We start from the raw sequence: 19,175 nt of genomic DNA, 5'->3' as shown, positions 1-19,175 counted from the left end.
AAATATAATGCATCCTTATTTTTCATTCGGGCTAATTTGATAATCTTATAAACTGTAAGGGGCTTGAATCGAATCGAGATTTAGAGGTTTCATGGAAAGGTTTGATAAAATTGTGTTAGATAGTATTCCAAAAAAGTTCTTAAATTTATAATAAATTTGAATGATTTTGAAAGAAAAATAAAAAATTAAGTCTCACATTAATTAAGGAGTACGAGAATTAAAGGCTCATAAGTTTGTCGGAGCTTCCTTATTTTTATAAGAGTTTTTTAGAGCTTACATAAAAAGACAAAATCACTATCAAATACGCTCATTGTTCAAAACGAAAAATTCCTCACGAGCATACAAGCATACAGGTTACATCAATGATCGATCGATCAAATGAATCTCATCATCATTCTAACACCGGTAGAGTCATGAATAATTAATTTCCCATTATCATCCAAAAAATAAGTACCTTTACATATATTTCCTTCCAAAGTTTTGAAAATAACATATTTGCTCCTTTTAATATTTAATATCCACCAAATGTTATTTTCATTGAAAATTTGAATATAAAAGAATAAAACAAAAATTACTTAATTTAAGGATGAATAATATTTCTACAAGGAGTTAATAATATTTGCAGTTTCAACTTTGTGATGCTAATTGACGATTGACGAAAATTAATGACCGTGATATTTATGCAACTTTGACTTCTGTAGGACTTTGGAGGCAAATATATGTAAATTTACCCAAAAAAATAAATTATTATCACACAATTACGGTAATCTTACTAAAAAAAGATAGCAATCTATAGTGGCCGAATTATTTAGGATCAATTAATTTTTTTGTTTATCGACACAAGAAATGTCGAGACTTATTTTGATGTTGAAAGTGTTTTTTAAGTTCGTATATTACCATCCAAGTATAATGAAAATGTATTATGCCGGAATTATGCGTATGTGACATGATACCATAGGTAAGAAGTTTTTATGGGGTAATTATATATTAGGTTTTAGTTTGACCTTTTTTACATTTTGATCATTAGATTTAAAATTTTATATTAAAATTTATATAATTATAAAAATAAAATTATTTAATTTTATTTATCCCAACGTTGATGATTTTATCAACGAAAGATACAATACGTGACAACATGTAAATGAATGACACGTAAACAATAGACAAAAAGATAAATAATGATCGATGACAACGATACGACGATTAATCTTGTTGATATTTATTCGAACATCAACGATGATAAAGAAGAGCCATCTACATTTACATCAATATTGGAAGCAGGTGAAACAGAGCGATATGACGTTATGCAGGTACTATTGTATCTTCCGTTGATAAAACCGATGGTATAATGATAAATAAGATTAAATATTTCACTTTGATATTTCAATATAAAATTTTTAAACTTAAGAAGTATAATGCTAACGAGATAAAATCGATGATGTTAAGGTAAATAAGATTAACTATTTTATTTTTATAACTAAATAAAAATTTTAAATATAAAAATTAACATATTAAAAGATATAACTAAAAGAGGAATATGTAATTAGTCAAGACTTTACGGTGCATTTAGGAGTTGTTTGCTATATTGTTTGTCGAAGAAATCAACGGTCAAAAAAAGGGAATTGCGCCTTCAATTACTTCACATGTTCGTCGGGGTGTCTTTTTCACATAATAAATTTTCCTTTTAATTTCTCGTTAGTTTCTTAGCATACTTTGAGCTGCGCTGGAGAGAAAGAATCCATCTTTATTGGAGTAAGGGAAACCAATAAAGAAAGAGCAGGAGGAGGAGGAGGAGGAGGAGGAGGACCACCGTTTGATCGCGTCCGAGTCGCATCTCCAGCTGTAACCCCGCTTTCCTCCAACACCATCGAACGCGTTAAACGCCACCCCACCCACCTCCGCCGCGGCTTCGTACTCCATCGCGGTAATCTTATCCAAGAGTTAAAGAGCCCATTTTTGTGCCTCTGTTTTCTTCCTGTCTCGGATCGGTGGGGTAAGTGTTGAGCTGTTTTTGATTGGATTTGTCGTCGTGCCCTTTTTATTGCGGGAGGGGAGAGGAGAGCGGCGGCGGCGGCAGCAGCAGCAGCTCGTCTCAGAACGATGGGGAGATAGAGAGTCCGACGGAGCGTGTCTTCTTCTTGTGAAGATTTCGCCTTTTTTGGGTCTCTCCCGCCGGGCGAAGACGCATTGCGTTGTCAAGCTTCGGTTTTGATCTTTAGTCTGTGAAGAGACAGAGATCTCGGCATCAGATTTGTGGGAAAGGTGGGATCTTGGTCGGGTCCAGGTGTGGTTTGTTCTTGTGAGGAGGAGGCAATGGCGCCGTCGTTCGACTGGTGGGGGAAGGATGCCCACCGCGGGACGTCGGTGATCGTGAAGATGGAGAACCCCAACTGGTCCATCTCGGAGATCTCCTCCCCCGACGATGACGAGGAGGAGTACGGCGTCGGCGGTGGCGGCGGCCAGGGAGAGTTTTCCGGAGGCGGGGCGAGAAAGGGCGGCCGAGGGAAGAACGCGAAGCAGATCACGTGGGTGCTCCTCCTCAAAGCCCACCGTGCCGCCGGGTGCCTCACCTCCCTCGCCTCCGCCGCCGTCGGCCTCGCGTCCGCAGTCCGCCGGCGCGTGGCCTCCGGGCGGACCGACTCCGACGCCGCCTCTTCGCCGCCTGAGGAGAGCCCCGTCTTGCGCACCCGGTTCTACTCCTGCATCAAGGTCTTTCTCTGGCTCTCGCTCCTTCTCCTGGGATTCGAGGTCGCCGCCTACGCGAAAGGTTGGCATTTGGGCGCCGCCGAGCTGCAGCGCCTGGTGCTGCTGCCTTCTTCCTTCGGCATCCGGGGGCTCTTCGAGTCGCTGTACTCCGACTGGGTACGAATCCGGGCGGAGTACATCGCGCCGCCGCTCCAGTTCCTCGCCGACGCCTGCGTCATCCTCTTCCTCATTCAAAGCGCCGACCGCCTCATCCTCTGCCTCGGTTGCTTCTGGATCCGCTACAAGAACATCAAACCCGTTCCGAAGCAAGCCATTGGATCCGAGTCCAAGGACCCCGAGTCCGGCGGCGAGGATTTCCCGATGGTGTTAGTCCAGATTCCCATGTGCAACGAGAAAGAGGTGAGCTCGGCAAAGGTTTTTGACGTCACGAATCGGATTCCACGACTTTTCATGGCTAAAGCTATAGTCTTCTTTGCTTTTGGCATGTCGCAGGTGTACCAGCAATCGATCGCCGCAGTGTGTAATTTGGATTGGCCGAGATCCAACATCCTAGTTCAGGTGTTGGACGATTCCGACGATGCCACGACGCAGGCATTGATCAAGGAGGAAGTTGAGAAATGGCAGCAGAATGGCGCCCACATTTTGTACCGGCACCGGGTGATCCGACAAGGTTACAAGGCTGGAAATCTCAAGTCGGCCATGAATTGCAGCTACGTGAAGGATTATGAGTTCGTGGCCATCTTTGATGCCGATTTCCAGCCAGCCCCGGACTTCTTGAAGCGGACCATTCCTCATTTCAAGGTCGGCTTCAAGAACCAATCTGAACAACATCCTTAAGCGTGCATAATGCTGAAGTATATGTAACTCATGGCTTTTGCCTGTTGGGACTTGCAGAACAACGAGGAGCTTGGTTTGGTGCAGGCGAGATGGTCTTTTGTAAACAAGGATGAGAACTTGCTGACCCGGCTGCAGAACATAAATCTGTGCTTCCACTTTGAGGTGGAGCAGCAGGTGAATGGAGTATTCCTCAACTTCTTCGGGTTTAATGGGACGGCTGGAGTTTGGAGGATCAAAGCACTGGAGGATGCAGGAGGGTGGCTGGAGAGAACGACGGTGGAGGATATGGACATTGCTGTCAGAGCTCATTTACAAGGATGGAAGTTCATCTACCTCAATGATGTGGAGGTACTGTATCTTTAGGATTTCTCAACACTGAAGAAGAATTCAGGACCGAATCAAGTCTATGAATGCTTACTTATTCTGAATCTTCTACTTGCAGTGCCAATGTGAACTGCCGGAGTCATACGAGGCTTACAGGAAGCAGCAACATCGATGGCATTCTGGCCCGATGCAGTTATTTAGACTCTGCTTGCCAGACATTATACGATCCAAGGTATAATTCACTGAGTTCACTATTTCAAGTACACTACGATATGAAGCAACATTTTTAATGCCTTCTTTACTAAATATAACCTTCTTAGTTGAAGTTCTCCCAAAAAGAGATGAAAGTATCCGAATTTCTGTGTCATTGATACACATCAAAATCACAGAAAAGACATGCCCGACAAAGCAAAACCATAAAATTGTGTGGCTTTAAATTGGCTATGTTTCCAATTAAGAAGTTGTTCGATTCCTGCCATCTTGAGAAGCAAACTATGCTCAATTCAATAGATATACTCATGCCTTTTATGTCACATTGAGATAGTATTTTCACAGGAATAGATCAAATTGAACTTGGGTATTGGGATTAATATTTGAATCCTGTATCTTGAAGAATTTGAAATGATATCAGAAGAATGTAACTCTTTTTTGTTTCCCTTTTTTCAGTACGTTAGCGTACTATACATCTGATACTATCCTTGTCTCCTGTGAGTTTTTATTCATATTGCCATGTTTCTTTGGTTCAACATATCCCGAACTTGGGTATGGAGGTTGACCTTGCATTGCTGTAACCATTTTGTAGAGGATATATTTCTGCAGTCTGATAGTTTCAATGCTTTGATTTTGTTCCCTTGTTTTAGTTGTTCTTTCTTGATGATTCAAGTCAACCATTGTTACCAATTTTCGTCGGTCTATGTATTACTGAATTCTGAACCCTGAAACAACCAATTTTGTTGAAATTTCAATCTTTTTTTGGGTTCATACTGAATGTTTTTTCTCCCTGAAATGATCTGTTAAGGAAATTCCTTATGCCGACAACCTATTTAATCTATGTTGCAGATTGGATTCTGGAAGAAGTCAAACTTGATATTTCTGTTCTTCCTCCTGCGGAAACTAATATTGCCTTTCTACTCCTTCACCTTGTTCTGCATCATCCTTCCCATGACAATGTTTGTCCCAGAAGCAGAGCTCCCCGCATGGATAGTCTGCTACATCCCCGCCACCATGTCCTTCCTCAACATCCTGCCTGCACCAAGATCCTTCCCTTTCATTGTCCCATATCTCCTCTTTGAGAACACCATGTCCGTGACCAAGTTCAATGCCATGATCTCGGGCCTGTTCCAGCTCGGAAGCGCCTACGAATGGGTCGTCACCAAGAAATCAGGCCGGTCCTCCGAGGGTGATCTATATTCTTTAGTCGAGAAAGAGCCTCAGCAGCAAAGAGGGGCCTCGGCACCAGACCTTGAAGCTGTTGCGGAACTAGAGCCCCAGCCTAAGAAGAAGTCGAAGAAGAAGCACAACAGGATCTATCGGAAGGAGCTTGCACTTGCATTCCTTCTGTTGACAGCTTCGGCACGGAGCTTGCTGTCGGCCCAGGGCATACATTTCTACTTCCTCCTCTTCCAGGGCATCTCATTCCTCTTGGTGGGTCTCGACCTGATCGGCGAGCAGATTGAGTAAAAGAATCAGAGTAATCCACAGTGATGTTCATCATGAGGGCTGAGCAGTGGTATCACATAATGTTAGTAAAGGATTTGATGTAAAATTTACTCACTGTGGAGGTGTAGATAGTCCCACTTGTAGCCTGTAAGATTTCATTCTTTCAGGTCTTATTCTTTTGTAAGATTTTTTCTTTTTTGGTTCAAATTAAATTCCACTTACAGTTCAACATGCTTGAATGCTTTTATTACCTAAGAGAATTTATATTCTTGTTCTATTATAGATTCAATGGTAGAGATATTGCTACAAAATGTATTTCTTATAGTAATGTCAGTGAAGTCAATTAACATACTTGAGTCAACAGAACAAGAGGTTTTGAAGAGGCTTATGGTATGAAAGAGCATAGGGAAATTGGAATATCAGTATGCCATCAAGATGAATCCAACTTAACTTATCATGCAAAAAAAAAAAAAAAAAAAACAATTCTGAGGCAACAAAATAAATAATCATACAAAGGAAAAATGTGTCTGGCCAAGACACTGATCTATCTAAGCTTTGAGCATCATCAATGAACAAGAGAATGGCTGTTCTTTATCCCCCAACTTTTCTTATGTCTATGTTCATCATAACTACAACACAAACTATGATTATTTTGGTCAACTTGAAACAGCAACTGAAAAAAAGTGAAAAGAAAGCAAATATCAATGAATGTTAAGACCTTCATTCCATGATCTTTCAGTGCAATTTGATGGATACAAAATGCTTCTAATAGAACAAATCAAGTATTTGCCCACCTCCTAAAACAACAAAGAACCACATGAATCTGTCAATGGCAATGAACCAAGGGATCAAGTTATCAACAGTGACATGGTTGTGATGCTTTAGATGATCAAGTTCAAAGAGTGAACAATGAGCACAAAATAGTGTGCAATGGATTCTACATATTGTCAAAGTCAAATAGGTCTTAAAATTGAGATGCTATTGTGATGTTACGATCTATTTTGATGAGATAATTAATCGAAATCCAAATTATACTTACGACTTGACATTCTTATCGAACTTTGATTAATTTAATTTATTTTTAAATTTTATTATGAAATTAAAGCAGATATATACATAATAAAATTTCTATCTGGAAATCTAAATCAATTTCCATTGTTCTTGCTGCCAACCCAACTGAATCCAATAGCCCAAGCCATGGAAACCTTGGAGGCACAAAACCCTAATAAGAAACCTATGTGGCAATGCCAAATTAAATTAAATTTAATGTGAGGAAAAATTATATATATTTTCTCTATCCACATGATCACAAAAAGAAAAACCTTAAATTTAAAGTATGCGTGACCTCAGGAGGACGGAAGCTAATTAGACAAAATGTCATATTCATCGGACACTGTCATTGTCATCATCGTCATGGTGGGAGAAGAGTTAATGAAGCACAACGCATGGGATTCAATGCCAACACTGCATTCGCACGGTGCCGAGCATTGCAGCGTGGGGTTGGTCGTTCAGATCATATCGAATTCACAATAAATTGGATCAAAATTAATTTACCAATGATTTAATTTTAAAAATTATAAATAAATTTGATTGAAGGTATTATTTTTTATTTAATTAATCAATTTAAATTGAATTAATTTTAATTCAAAAGATATCAATCGATTCAGGTTGATTAATCAAATCAACATAAATATCTAATTTTATTAATAATATAAGTTTAATTTCATAAATATTATTGTGTCATTTAATCGGATCATTTAATTAAATTGATTTATTTAAATATATATATATATATATATATATATATATATTTAAAAATTTAAAATTATAATCTAGTTAATAAATATAATTAATTGATTTTGAGTCGATTAGATAATCCGAATTGATTCCGGTTTAAATAAACAAAATAGTTTGAGTTGATTCAGCCCTTAATGATTTGATTCGAATTGATTTGAACTTATAAATCTCATCACTCACAAAAATAAAAGATTGATTTTGGCATCCTATCAAGATCAATACTTGGGAATTAGGTTCACATATGGTTCGATCGAACACGGGCCAATCAAATCAAGATGGGGCCAATGATCACGTGAAGTAAGCAGCCAACCACATGAGACGTTGTTCCTGATAATTAAGTCACTTGATGTCCTACTATGTACCCAAAATAGACGGCTGTGATTGCTACCGATCTCAAGACTGTGTATGACACAAGCATCCCGATTTAATGATTTTGACCCATTATCTTCTTGGTTGAATCCAATTAATTTTGGTCGGTGATGAAGTTATGATCCAAATTATGAAATCTTTTATTAAGATATTATAGTGACATGATGTTATTTTTTATTATTGTCATTACTATGTGTATATATAATGATGAGATGATAAATGTTGGAGTGATGAAAACAAATGTAGAATGATATATTGTAAATATCGTAATGCTGGATTTGTACTCTTTGTATAAGCATTGATGAATGTAATCTCGTCTACTGCTGAAACAATCCAACACAGCCGCCAAAAAGCACCAACTTCAGATTGCAATCACAATGAAAGAATTCTATAATCATATAATTTATTGCTCTGAAAAAGAAAAAAAAAACATATATTAAAAGAATCTCACCATACTATTTAAACACCCTCAGCCCATCCATTCCTCACCAATTCTCCCAGTCTCTTCTCTTGTCTCTCTCTCTCTCTTCCTCCTTTCTCAGATTCTTCTGAAGTGAAACATGTCCAAGGAGGCCACCTTTGTGTTCATTTCTTTCCTTCTCTTTGCATCTTTTCTAGCCCATGCAGGAGGCAGGCCAGTGCCAGTGGATCCAAAAGAGACCAGTCTTCAGGTACTTATCAGTGCTGTCTCTGCTTCGATTTCAGCTGTTTTTGTAGAGAAATAAAGAGAGGAGGAGAAGTATAGTTCGATTTGACATCTTCTTCTTTCTTTTGTTGTTAGTGCAGGGTGTTGAGAAGGAGATGGCTGAGAGAGTGGAAGAATGCGTGGGAGTTGGGGAGGATGAATGCTTGATGAGGAGGACCCTGGTTGCACACACTGACTACATCTACACCCAGGAGCACCATTAAGATGGGTGGTTTAGTTCTGTGGCCTGTGGATTGTCTGCCACAAGGATTTCATCTATTATTCTGCTTAAGCTGGAATTGATAATATTTGGGTTTTTAGATTCTAAAGGTTTAGGAAACCTAAGAGAGAGAGAGAGAGAGAGAGAGAGAGAGAGAGAGAGAGAGAGAGAGAGAGAGAGAGAGAGAGAGAGAATCATATGCATGCCATGTAAAACTACTTGGATACTATGTCTATGTACTTCAGTGTTTATGAAATCCAACCTTAGAGAAGTTGTTTAATATACATGTAGTGAATATTGATCTTCATGTTCATCAGAAGAACACAATTGGAAGTAGAAATCTTCTTTTCCATCATACAAGTGCATGTATCAAGTTGATTCTGGTTGAAGCTCAAGTTGCTCATGGTATCACCATAAGATGATCTCAATCCAAGTTGTTTGGTCAAAGAAATTTGTCACAAAAGAGAACCTGTTAATGAACATTCCAATCTCTGTTTCTATCTCATGTCCACCACCTCATGCAGCAGAGAAGAAGTTAGCTTCATGCCCTTCCATGAGATAATATTTAGCTGATGTAATGCTTGTTATTATATCATAATTAGTTGCTCCATCATCCTAAAGAAGGTTAAACTACTGCAATATAAGCATTTTTATTTCATATCTTGTAATTCCAGTTAGGTGATCAAAGTATATAGTTTGACACACTGCATTTTCTTCTTACAGTTGATGATGATATGTTAACTCATCATAAAGTATTCCAGAATGGATTGTTGCTTCCTTGTTCATCATTATTGCCTGTGACTGTGTGAGCCACTTCATGGAGATAACATGATACTGACTTGGTGATGTTCTGTGAACATATAGTGCTTCCATTGATGAGATTCCTTTTCTCTGTAGTCATGTGATCCTTCTTTGGCAGACATGAAGGCTATTCGATTGTGACCTGGATGGAATTTGGTACTCCCAACCCTGTGAACTTGTACAGCTTCTTCCGTTCATCAATTCTTTTATCTGCAGTCATGTGATCTTTCTTTGGAAGACCTTCTGATGATTGTACTGCTTTCACCAATTCACATCATGTAGTCAATATCATCCTTCAAAAGTTTACCTGAATCTTTTCTTCATAAACATTCTTCCCATTCTTAGATGTAATGTCATTTTTTATCTGATTTATATTTTTTTAAGTGGTGAATGTCGATCCTGACATCAGAATCTTACAGTGATTTGATGATGAAGTCTTTCTTAGTCGAGTTAGCTAGCACCTAAACTCTCATGATTAGGGACGACTATCATCATCATCATCATCATCATCATCGTTCTCATTATTATTATCATCGTTTAATTAATTTATTTTATTTATGCTAGATTTTAATCAGATCTATTCAACCTCGGATCACTGCATTTCTAACACAATTCCTTGGAAGTATATTTAGCTGCGAAGATGCATTCTCAGTGTCCAGCCTGCTTAGATTTTGCTGCAAAATTGATGAGGTGATCTATTTATATCTTGTCACAACATGAGTTAAAAGATGTAAGCTAGCAAATGTTCAAAATGTGGGATATTATCTATGTATTCCGATACCATTTGGCAGCATATAACATTAGGTGATGATCGGTACCAATAAAACAAGAGCGTTATTCTTGATGCCAACTTAAACATATGAGAGTGACTCGAAGGAGTGACATACACATACTATCATCATCATCATCTTTAAAATTACGATGTTTTATTTTCTTTTACAAAAGACAACAAGCATGCTAGTCAAAATCTTTATCAATCACATTATTTAATATCTTCTAAATTTTTTTAAAATAAAATTTAAAATTTTAATATTTAATAAATAAATTTGAGATATCATCATCATATCAATATTTTAGACATAACAATTTATTAGACAAAATGATAAAAAGATTGAGTTATATTTTTCTCATGTAGAAAATAAAAGTCATATACCTAAATACCACTGCTTTGAATACATAAATAACACAACCATAAAGAGCACAAAAAAAAAAAAATCTAGAATGGATCATAGAATTAAATTAGTCAATTATCAAACTAAATGGTTAAAGCTCCTAAATTATTTAATCGAATCAAAAGAAAATTAAGCAAATATTAAGTGTCATGTCACATTAAATTAGAGAGGAGGAGCGATTTTAAGGTTTTTTTATCCTCCAATTTCAAACAATTACTCAAAATAATAATTAGAGTCATTTCTTGGACGTAGCGCGGCTTCGACTCCGCCCTCTCACTTCTCCTCGTCTCCGTTCGCTCCCTCGACCACCTCCTCCTCCGCATGCCTTCGACTCCGCGCTCCCTTCTTTAACTTTCCCATCCGAGCTCACCTTTCTATCCTCCTTTTCTTCCTCCGTAGTCCCTGAGTAGATTTATGACATTTGGACAATCCACGAACTGCCAATTCTTTTAGATCCTCCACGGGAGGATTCATCCCAAAGATTACATGGTTCATAAGTTTCCAGTTGTGGATCTCCCACCCAATGTTACCCTCAGGTTCCTGAGGTCCTACCTCAGCTCTGGCCAACTGGAACGTGCCCGAGACCTGTTCGACAGAATTCCACACCCTGATTTGCGCTCGTTGACCATCTTGATCTCTGCTTTCACAAAGAATAATCTTCCCAAAGAATCCATAAGGTTCTATCGGACGCTTCGGGAAAACAAGGGCCTCGAGCCTGATCGTTTGGTTCTGCTTTCTGTGGCCAAGGCATGCGCCAATTCTTCCGATCTCGTTGAAGCCAAATGGGTGCACGAGGAGGCTGTCAAGTTTGGATTTTCCTCGGACCTTCTCCTGGGTAATGCACTGATCGACATGTATGGGAAATGTGGATTTCATGACGGGGCTAGGAGAGTCTTCGATGACTTGCCGCAAAAGGATGTGGTCTCCTGGACTTCTCTCATTTCGGCTTGCATGAGTTGCAGGATGCCGGTAGAAGCATTGCAAGTCTTTAGTGATATGTTGCATCTTGGAGTAAAACCAAATTCAGTCACTCTGTCAACTGTCCTTCGTGTCTGCTCGGAGTCAAAGGCATTGGATGTTGGAAGACAAATTCACTGTCAAGCACTTAGAAGGGCACTCGAGGATGATGTATATCTAGGTAGTGGACTAGTGGATGTGTATGCTAGTTGCTCAAGTATCAGGCAAGCCAGGATTGTTTTTGATACAATTCCATACAAAGATACTGTGTCTTGGATTGTGATGTTAGCTGCTTATTTTGTCGATGGGGAATGCGAAGAGGCTCTGAAGCTATTTGAGCTAATGAGATCTGGAGGGGTTGCTTTGATCTCTGCTTCATGGAATTGCATGATCAGTGGGCTTGCACAAAATGGAAGGCCAGAAGAAGCATTCAGAATGTTGGGTCAAATGCAACAGTTGGGGTTCAAGCCAAACCATATCACAGTGGTTAGTGCACTGCCAGCTTGCTCCTACATTGAGAGTTTAAGAAGAGGGAGAGAGATTCATGGATACATTTTCAGGCATCGGATTTTGGAGGGTATGGTGCCCTTGACAGCTCTAGTTCTAATGTACGCCAAGTGTGGGGACTTGGATAAGGCCAGAGAGGCCTTCAACCAGATGCCCAGGAAGGATACAGTTGCATGGAACACAATGATCTTGGCAAATTCGATGCATGGATGTGGTGAGGATGCATTAGCAGTATTCCACCAAATGCTAGAATGTGGTGTCAAACCTAATTCGGTCACATTTACGGTGGTTTTGACTGGTTGCAGCCATTCACAGCTTGTTGATGTGGGCAAGTCGATCTTTAATTCAATGAGCACACAACATGGTCTTCAACCTGATGCTGATCATTATGCCTGCATGGCTGATGTCCTCTGCCGTGCTGGTCATCTTGAGGAGGCATATGGATTCATTCAAAGCATGCCCATGCAGCCAACGGTGGGCGCATGGGGCGCATTGCTTGCATCATGTAGAGTGTATAAGAATGTGGATTTAGCAAAGATTGCAGCAGCACATCTTTTTGAAATTGAACCAGAGAACCCTGGGAACTATGTGTTGCTATCAAACATACTAGTTGCCGCCAAGCTGTGGGACGATGCTTCTAGCATCAGAATGTTGATGAGGGACAAGATGAGGGACCGAGGCGTTACAAAAGTACCTGGATGCAGCTGGGTTCAGATAAGGAACAAGGTTTACACATTTGTTAAAGGCGACGATAGGAACGCTCTGCGAGACGAGATATATGGTTTTCTGAAAGAGATCAGGGAGAAGATGCGGCTGGAGGGTTATCTTCCCGACACTGATTACGTTTTACAGGATGTAGACAAAGAGGAAAAGGAAGAATTGTTGTGCAGTCACAGCGAAAAACTTGCGGTTGCATTTGGCATTCTTAACTTGAAAGGAGAATCAGTCATTCGGGTGTTCAAGAACTTGAGAATCTGTGGAGATTGTCACAGTACCATCAAGTTCATGGCCAAGATAATTGGGGTGCAGATAATTGTCAGAGACAATGTGAGGTTTCACCATTTCAGGTATGGTTCTTGTTCGTGTCGGGATCTGTGGTGATCTATTGAATTGCTTCATCTGTGATGATCTCTGAGGTTGAGGAGTTATACTTGTTATGGTTAAGTAAATTAAAAGAGTCAAAATATTTATATAGTGTCAATTTCATGATGTACTGATATTGAATATTTTGGACATTGATAGCCTAAACATAATGATGCACTATGGAGTTTGGCTCATCATAGGAATGATGCCATTTGGTTCTGACTAAATACTTAAGTATATGAGTCTTAGCCCATATGGGATACCTATTTTCCAAACTAAATCTAGCTTAGATCTATCCCAATCTTGTACATACCAGATAATTATTCTCCAGATAATTTCTGATTCCAGAATATTTGATGCTTTGGTCTATGTTGATGTGTTAAATCTGATCAATCTATTTTGCTCTTTTTTTGACAGACTAACATCCATGTGTAAACACATAATATTTGTGATCCCAGTTTAATCTCATATTAGATAAATGATGTTTGAATTTTTCTATGGAATTACATAGGATTATTATCATTATTTTGGATGAAAGCATATTGGATACTTATCGTAGCTTCTGATATACATGTATTAGTTATATATACAATATGTTAATCAATTTCTATTAATTATTAATTATTATCAATATGTTAATCAAAACAAAGTAATTGTTTTTGTTTAGCAATGGGTAAAGTGGAAGTATAAGGCCGTCGATAAGCGGCCCGGCCCACATTGTTCACGTGTCCCTCGGTTTCCACATGCTCTCAGCGAGCTTGTCGCCTCTCCGTCTCCGCTTTCACGTTGCAGTCGCTCCGTCAAACATGTCTTCTCCTCTCTCCTTCTGTCAAACCATGCTTGTTTTCTAGGGTTTCGCTCCTTGAATCCGTCGGACCGAGTCGAATCCAATGTTTGCCTCCGCCAATTCGGTGCTGCCGCCGCCGTTTCTCCCCTCGGCCTGCAGTTCCCTCAGTTCTTCCCACGCCTTGAAGCGATTCCTTCGGGTTAAGGCCGCTTCGGTGGGCTCGGGCTCCGATGCGAACCAATCGCCGTTGACGTCGTCTGCGAAGGGGAAGAACCCGCTGGCGGCCGTCCTGGAGCTGCCGAGGTCGCTGTGGTGGCAGACGATGCAGCCGCTTGGCGACTTCGGGTTCGGGCGGACGAGCGTGTGGGAGGGCGCGGTCGGGCTGTTCATGGTCTCCGGAGCGGTGCTGTTTGCCCTCGCCATCGCCTGGCTGCGGGGAGTCCAGCTGCGGTCGCGGTTCAGGAAGTACCAGGTGGTGTTCCAGTTCTCCCAGGCGTGCGGTATCTGTGTCGGCACCCCCGTCCGGATCCGCGGGGTGAATGTGGGCAGTGTCGTGCGGGTCGATTCCACTGTGAGGAGCATCGACGCGGTCGCTGAGGTGAGTGCGCTTGCATGAATTCCTCTGGTTGCACTTGGTTTGTGGAATTCGAATGTCCTTGGAAAACCAATGTATTGAGGACAGTTCATGCGGATGTTCTAATTTTGACTCATTTCTTGTCGAAAATGGAAGAAAAAAAGATTAGAGGGCAACTTAAATATCACTGCCTACAATGTTAAAATGCAACATATTAGTATCTCTATATGAATAATTCACTTATTGTCACCTTTTCTACCAATGTACCATGATATCATATGGCACACAAGTACTTCTTGTTTCAAGTGCTAAAGTTCATTTGCTTTCAGGCTTTCATTATACATGAGCATATTTTCACTTTGTTAGTTCCGCATATCTATATTGAACTGCTCGACATGTATATGAGTCCATTTGAATTTTAGTATATTCATAAGCTTCAATCATCCAACATAATCAAAGATAATGATCTAACTTATCTGTGTGCACTCTGTCAGTAGAATTTTGTTTTCATTTCTAAGTACTTGGCCTTTAGAAAATTTTGTTTTGACAGTCTTAATATTCCCAATAATCAGGTTTTGACCTAAAGTCGCAAATTCTCAATATTTGTGGGAAAGTTCTAATCAATGTCAATGTTGTCTAACCAGTAATCTTTACTACTTTTTTATATGTTACTTTTTCAGCACAGCTCTTTTCACTACTCTGGTTCAGTTGAGAAGTGTTAGCTTCACTATGTTGATGAGTTGGGTTAACTTTCGTACCATGTTTTATTTTAAGAGAGATTATAAAACCTCTGTCATCATTGTAAGCTAAAAATCTAGTAGTTGGATACTAGAATGCTAAAAGTTGTCATTTTCTCTACAACACATTAAACACCTATACCATGTGGATTCCTGATGCTGCTGCATCTCTTTATTATATGATGCACTAAAGAACTAAATATTGATGTATGATGTTGATAATAATATGGTGAGAGCTTTTTCTATACCTGAGCTTCTTAGGTTGGTTGATTCCAAATTAGTAATTAACCTTAGCTTGATGGTAGGTTGAAGATGACAAAATTATTTTACCTCGAAATTCTTTGGTTGAAGTGAATCAGTCTGGCCTTCTTATGGAAACTTTGATTGATATTACACCACGAGATCCACTTCCTGAATCTTCTGTTGGTCCTCTTGATGCTGATTGTGTCAAAGAAGGTCTAATTGTTTGCGACAAAGAGAAGATAAGAGGACAGCAAGGGGTAAGCTTGGATGCATTGGTTGGAGTGTTTACCCGTCTTGGACAAGAAATGGATGAAATTGGTATTTCCCGAAGCTATAGATTGGCTGAAAAGGTGGCATCTGTTGTAGAAGAAGCACAACCTCTCCTTGCAAAGGTGCGAGGAAGTTTTTTTAACTTTTTTAGAATAGCTTATAGTAAGTATCATTCTGCATCTTTGTTCTGCTGATCAAAAAAGTTTGGTGTTTTATGTCTGAAATCCATCACATCTCCATAACCAGTGGCTCTGCTATATTCTTTTATCAGATCAGATGTTATTTCACTAGAACATCCAAAGAACTTATTTTCTTTAAAGGAAATATCAAAAGAAAAAACAATCTATGATCATTGGACATCATGAACTTCTTTAAATTGCTGAGATTTACCTTTTCCTGGAGGCTCATTGTCTTGGTTATTCTAATCTATTTCAGAATTCTGATATGTTCTGTAGCTTAATAATCACTCGTGTAATTATCCTACACTGGAGCATAAAAGCATGAGATTATGCCTCTTCTATAGGTTCTCACTAGACTTGCTTTGCTCATATATGTTTTGCTTTTCGTTATAAATGGATTTTTTAATTACTATCATATTGTTAGATATATAGGGTCATTGATAATTTGGTATGGTCTTATGCCTAAATAAGGTGTCTGTAGATCCTCATGTTTTTTAGGCCATTCAGAAAGTGTGGGTTTTAGCATGTGTCAGTCGAATTTTCTCAGTAGTCTAGAATCTTTAGATAACAAATTCTGGTGTTATTTCACAATTCTTGTGCTTGTGAACCAAGGGTGTCTCACACCTAACATTTTGAAGTCGGTACATCAGCATGAAGTTTGAATCATTTCGTTCCTGCTGGGCAATGAGAGGAGCTTCACTTCATTATCATGCTATTTTACTTCAAAAGAGATTTTCCATTCATAATCTGAATTATTTTGCATTTGTTTTGGTTGCTGTTCTTATTTCATTATTTTTCTTTCATAAAAAAAATCAAATTTGCATTCTTAAATATGAAGAATTTGTTGTAGTGACGCAACAGATTGAGGCCTTGGCTGAAGGTGTCCAACCTTTGTTAGCTGAGGTACGTGATAGTACTCTGTTGAAGGATGTGGAAAATTTAACCAAGAGTTTAGCTGAGGCAACTGTGGATTTAAGGTATAACCTTTTAATATTACCAGTATAAGGTAGTTCATTTGTTTCAAATATTGTCAAGTGCTTGCATGTGCATGCTTATACGAGTTGCCATTGACGTTACATATCAACAAGCATTATCGTAACAGAAATAGATTTGTGTTAGATACAACAAGCTCTTATTCCAAATTTTTGTGGTTGACTAAAATGAGCAGCCAAGCGTATAATGATCTTGTCGTGTGATTGAACTAGGACATTCATACATGTGTAGCCTGCTCATGAACATGAGAAGACTCAAACCCATAGAATTTGTCTGGAGACTATATATATATATATATATATATGTGCAGAAATAATTCAGATTAGAAAGATCTTTCCTTTGATGAATAAAATTTGCTATTGCTCTTTTCATGTTTTCGTCATGTTGAAGCTGTTTCTGAACCCCTAACTAATGTCCTGCACTTCCTGAAATTAGCACATTGATTTCAACATTTATCATAAGGCTGTTGCAGATTAGATACTGCTTGTAGAATAGGCTCAGGTTCAGTTCACAGGACTTTTATGAAGCACTAATGCAACTGTCTTCAGGAGATAGGACAAATAGTATAAAAGAAGCTGTCACCTGATATTGGATCAAGAAGAAAGACACAATATTTATGGATGGTCTCACATACTGATAGAGGTCCATTTGTGGATGGGAAGGCAGGCTATAGTTTTTTTTTTTTTTTTCGGCTTAAACTTTATCCTTGTTGTATACTTCTATCAAAAGCTTTTCTATGTAGGAAACTTCTTTTGTAGACGCAGCCTTGAGTTTCATGTGAGACATTCGTGTCCACAATCACTAACCTTTAATATTTTGCAGGACGGTTCGGTCTGCCATCCTTACTCCTGAGAATGCTGAACTAACTAGGCAATCTATTTTCACCCTCATATTTACTCTGAAGAACATTGAGGTGAGGCATCCATGTACTCTATTTGAAATCTTGTTTCTTAACAAAAAAACTCTTTAAGAAGTACTCCTACATGTCCTTTCAGAGTATTACCTCAGACATCTCGGGCTTCACAGGCGATGTGGCTGCAAGGAGAAATTTGAAGATGCTAATTAAGTCCCTTAGCAGACTTTTATGATTGTGTTGGAGCCAGGCTTTTGCCAGCTTATCTCTGGAACTTTTAACCACAGGTATGCTTGAAGGACTTGAGCATGGAAAACAGTATACTGACTCTATCTTGAGAACCAGTATCTCAAATTTGTCATGTGAAGAGATGCATCAGATGCTGCAATTTGTTGCTGAGGAATGAAGTTTTCATGTTGTTTCATCAATTATTACAAAATGAGATGAATTCAAAAAGCAGGAATGGACTGATTGCTTTTGAGTTTTAATTTTATTCTGTATTTCCAATATGTTGGATGTATTCATGAAGAGAAGATGATCATCATGTTGTAGATCTTTGTTTCCATACTGGAATGAGCACTCCTTCACTCTCCATCCATCAGCAGTTGGCTTCTCAAGATGTGGAATCAATATAATTTCAGTAATTTGGGTCTGGATCGTCAAATTTATCCCAGCTCAAACCGTAATTATCTTTTTGTTGCTCTTTATGGTTACAGGGAGTTCAACAAGTGCTGTGCCAAAGCTGCGTAAGAGCTGCTGGAACTGATAGATCTTAAACTTGACACACAAAGAGATCGAATACTTCAAAGATGGAACCTGCTTCATCAATCTTTGCCCTTAGTGTTGGCCTGTCACCAAGATTCCAGAACCATTTATCATCATCCGATTCCCGGCAGAAATGGTAAGCAACATAGTTTCTTTTGATGTGTATTTGTAAATGAGTATGTTTTCAGGTGTCCATTATGGTTCTTAGCTACCGAGATCATAAAAACGTAGTTGTTGGACTTTGAGCTCTCCTTAGTTCAAATGTCATGAACTCCATTAGAACAAGCAAATATAATTCTTAAGATGGTGATATATTCTGATACATAACAAAGTTTGGACTCTTCTGTTGTACAAATGATCACCATACACATCGTAAAAATTATCTGCAGTACGATACGCATTGATGACATGTAGCAAGACATAAATTGAACTTTAAGAAATGAGGTGTTTGCAGGGCCAAAATTAAGATATAAATTTTGGCCCTATAGGCTATTTGGTTGCTCAAGTGGACTACCTATATATATATATATATATATATATATATATATATATATATATATATATATATATATATATATCCCGATTAATTCTGAAAGTCGAACACTAAATATGGTGATTTTTGATAGACTTTATTCATAGGGGACCATTCAATGAAGA

The 19,175-nt window shown here is 38.8% G+C and overlaps 3 protein-coding genes and 1 long non-coding RNA gene across 7 annotated transcripts; all 4 read left to right on the top strand.

The window, feature by feature from the left end:
* The first annotated feature begins 1,736 nt into the window (after positions 1 to 1,736).
* On the top strand, positions 1,737 to 5,755 carry LOC104000402 (probable xyloglucan glycosyltransferase 1). The gene is made up of 5 exons (XM_009422432.3): positions 1,737 to 3,105; positions 3,199 to 3,507; positions 3,601 to 3,891; positions 3,986 to 4,099; positions 4,927 to 5,755. Exons 1-5 carry the CDS (start codon positions 2,314 to 2,316, stop codon positions 5,545 to 5,547), a joined length of 2,127 nt encoding a protein of 708 aa, XP_009420707.2. The 5' UTR covers positions 1,737 to 2,313; the 3' UTR covers positions 5,548 to 5,755.
* A 2,244-nt stretch (positions 5,756 to 7,999) lies between these two features.
* Positions 8,000 to 8,881, top strand: LOC135594955 (uncharacterized). The gene is made up of 2 exons (XR_010480235.1): positions 8,000 to 8,363; positions 8,479 to 8,881. It is a non-coding gene; the product is annotated as an uncharacterized LOC135594955 (long non-coding RNA).
* A 1,888-nt stretch (positions 8,882 to 10,769) lies between these two features.
* Positions 10,770 to 13,297, top strand: LOC135582415 (pentatricopeptide repeat-containing protein At2g29760, chloroplastic-like). The gene has a single exon (XM_065086306.1). It carries the CDS (start codon positions 11,057 to 11,059, stop codon positions 13,133 to 13,135), a length of 2,079 nt encoding a protein of 692 aa, XP_064942378.1. The 5' UTR covers positions 10,770 to 11,056; the 3' UTR covers positions 13,136 to 13,297.
* A 513-nt stretch (positions 13,298 to 13,810) lies between these two features.
* On the top strand, positions 13,811 to 18,830 carry LOC135595420 (protein TRIGALACTOSYLDIACYLGLYCEROL 2, chloroplastic-like). Of its 4 annotated transcripts, XR_010480371.1 has the most exons (6): positions 13,819 to 14,502; positions 15,521 to 15,850; positions 16,769 to 16,884; positions 17,723 to 17,813; positions 17,896 to 18,040; positions 18,470 to 18,830. XR_010480371.1 is itself a non-coding variant. In XM_065086304.1 (5 exons), exons 1-5 carry the CDS (start codon positions 14,008 to 14,010, stop codon positions 17,986 to 17,988), a joined length of 1,071 nt encoding a protein of 356 aa, XP_064942376.1. In that variant the 5' UTR covers positions 13,811 to 14,007; the 3' UTR covers positions 17,989 to 18,370. The 4 variants fall into 4 exon arrangements, 3 of the variants coding, with proteins under 3 accessions (XP_064942376.1, XP_064942377.1, XP_064942375.1); XM_065086304.1 differs by lacking the exon at positions 18,470 to 18,830 and having other exon boundaries at positions 13,811 to 14,502; positions 15,575 to 15,850; positions 17,896 to 18,370; XM_065086303.1 differs by lacking the exon at positions 18,470 to 18,830 and having other exon boundaries at positions 17,896 to 18,370.
* The last annotated feature ends 345 nt before the right edge of the window (positions 18,831 to 19,175 follow it).

Source organism: Musa acuminata, chromosome BXJ1-10, assembly GCF_036884655.1.
Source record: "Musa acuminata AAA Group cultivar baxijiao chromosome BXJ1-10, Cavendish_Baxijiao_AAA, whole genome shotgun sequence".
Lineage (NCBI taxonomy): Eukaryota > Viridiplantae > Streptophyta > Magnoliopsida > Zingiberales > Musaceae > Musa > Musa acuminata.
The sequence above is the reverse complement of the archived record's forward strand: the minus strand, read 5'-3'. Positions and strand labels throughout refer to the sequence as shown.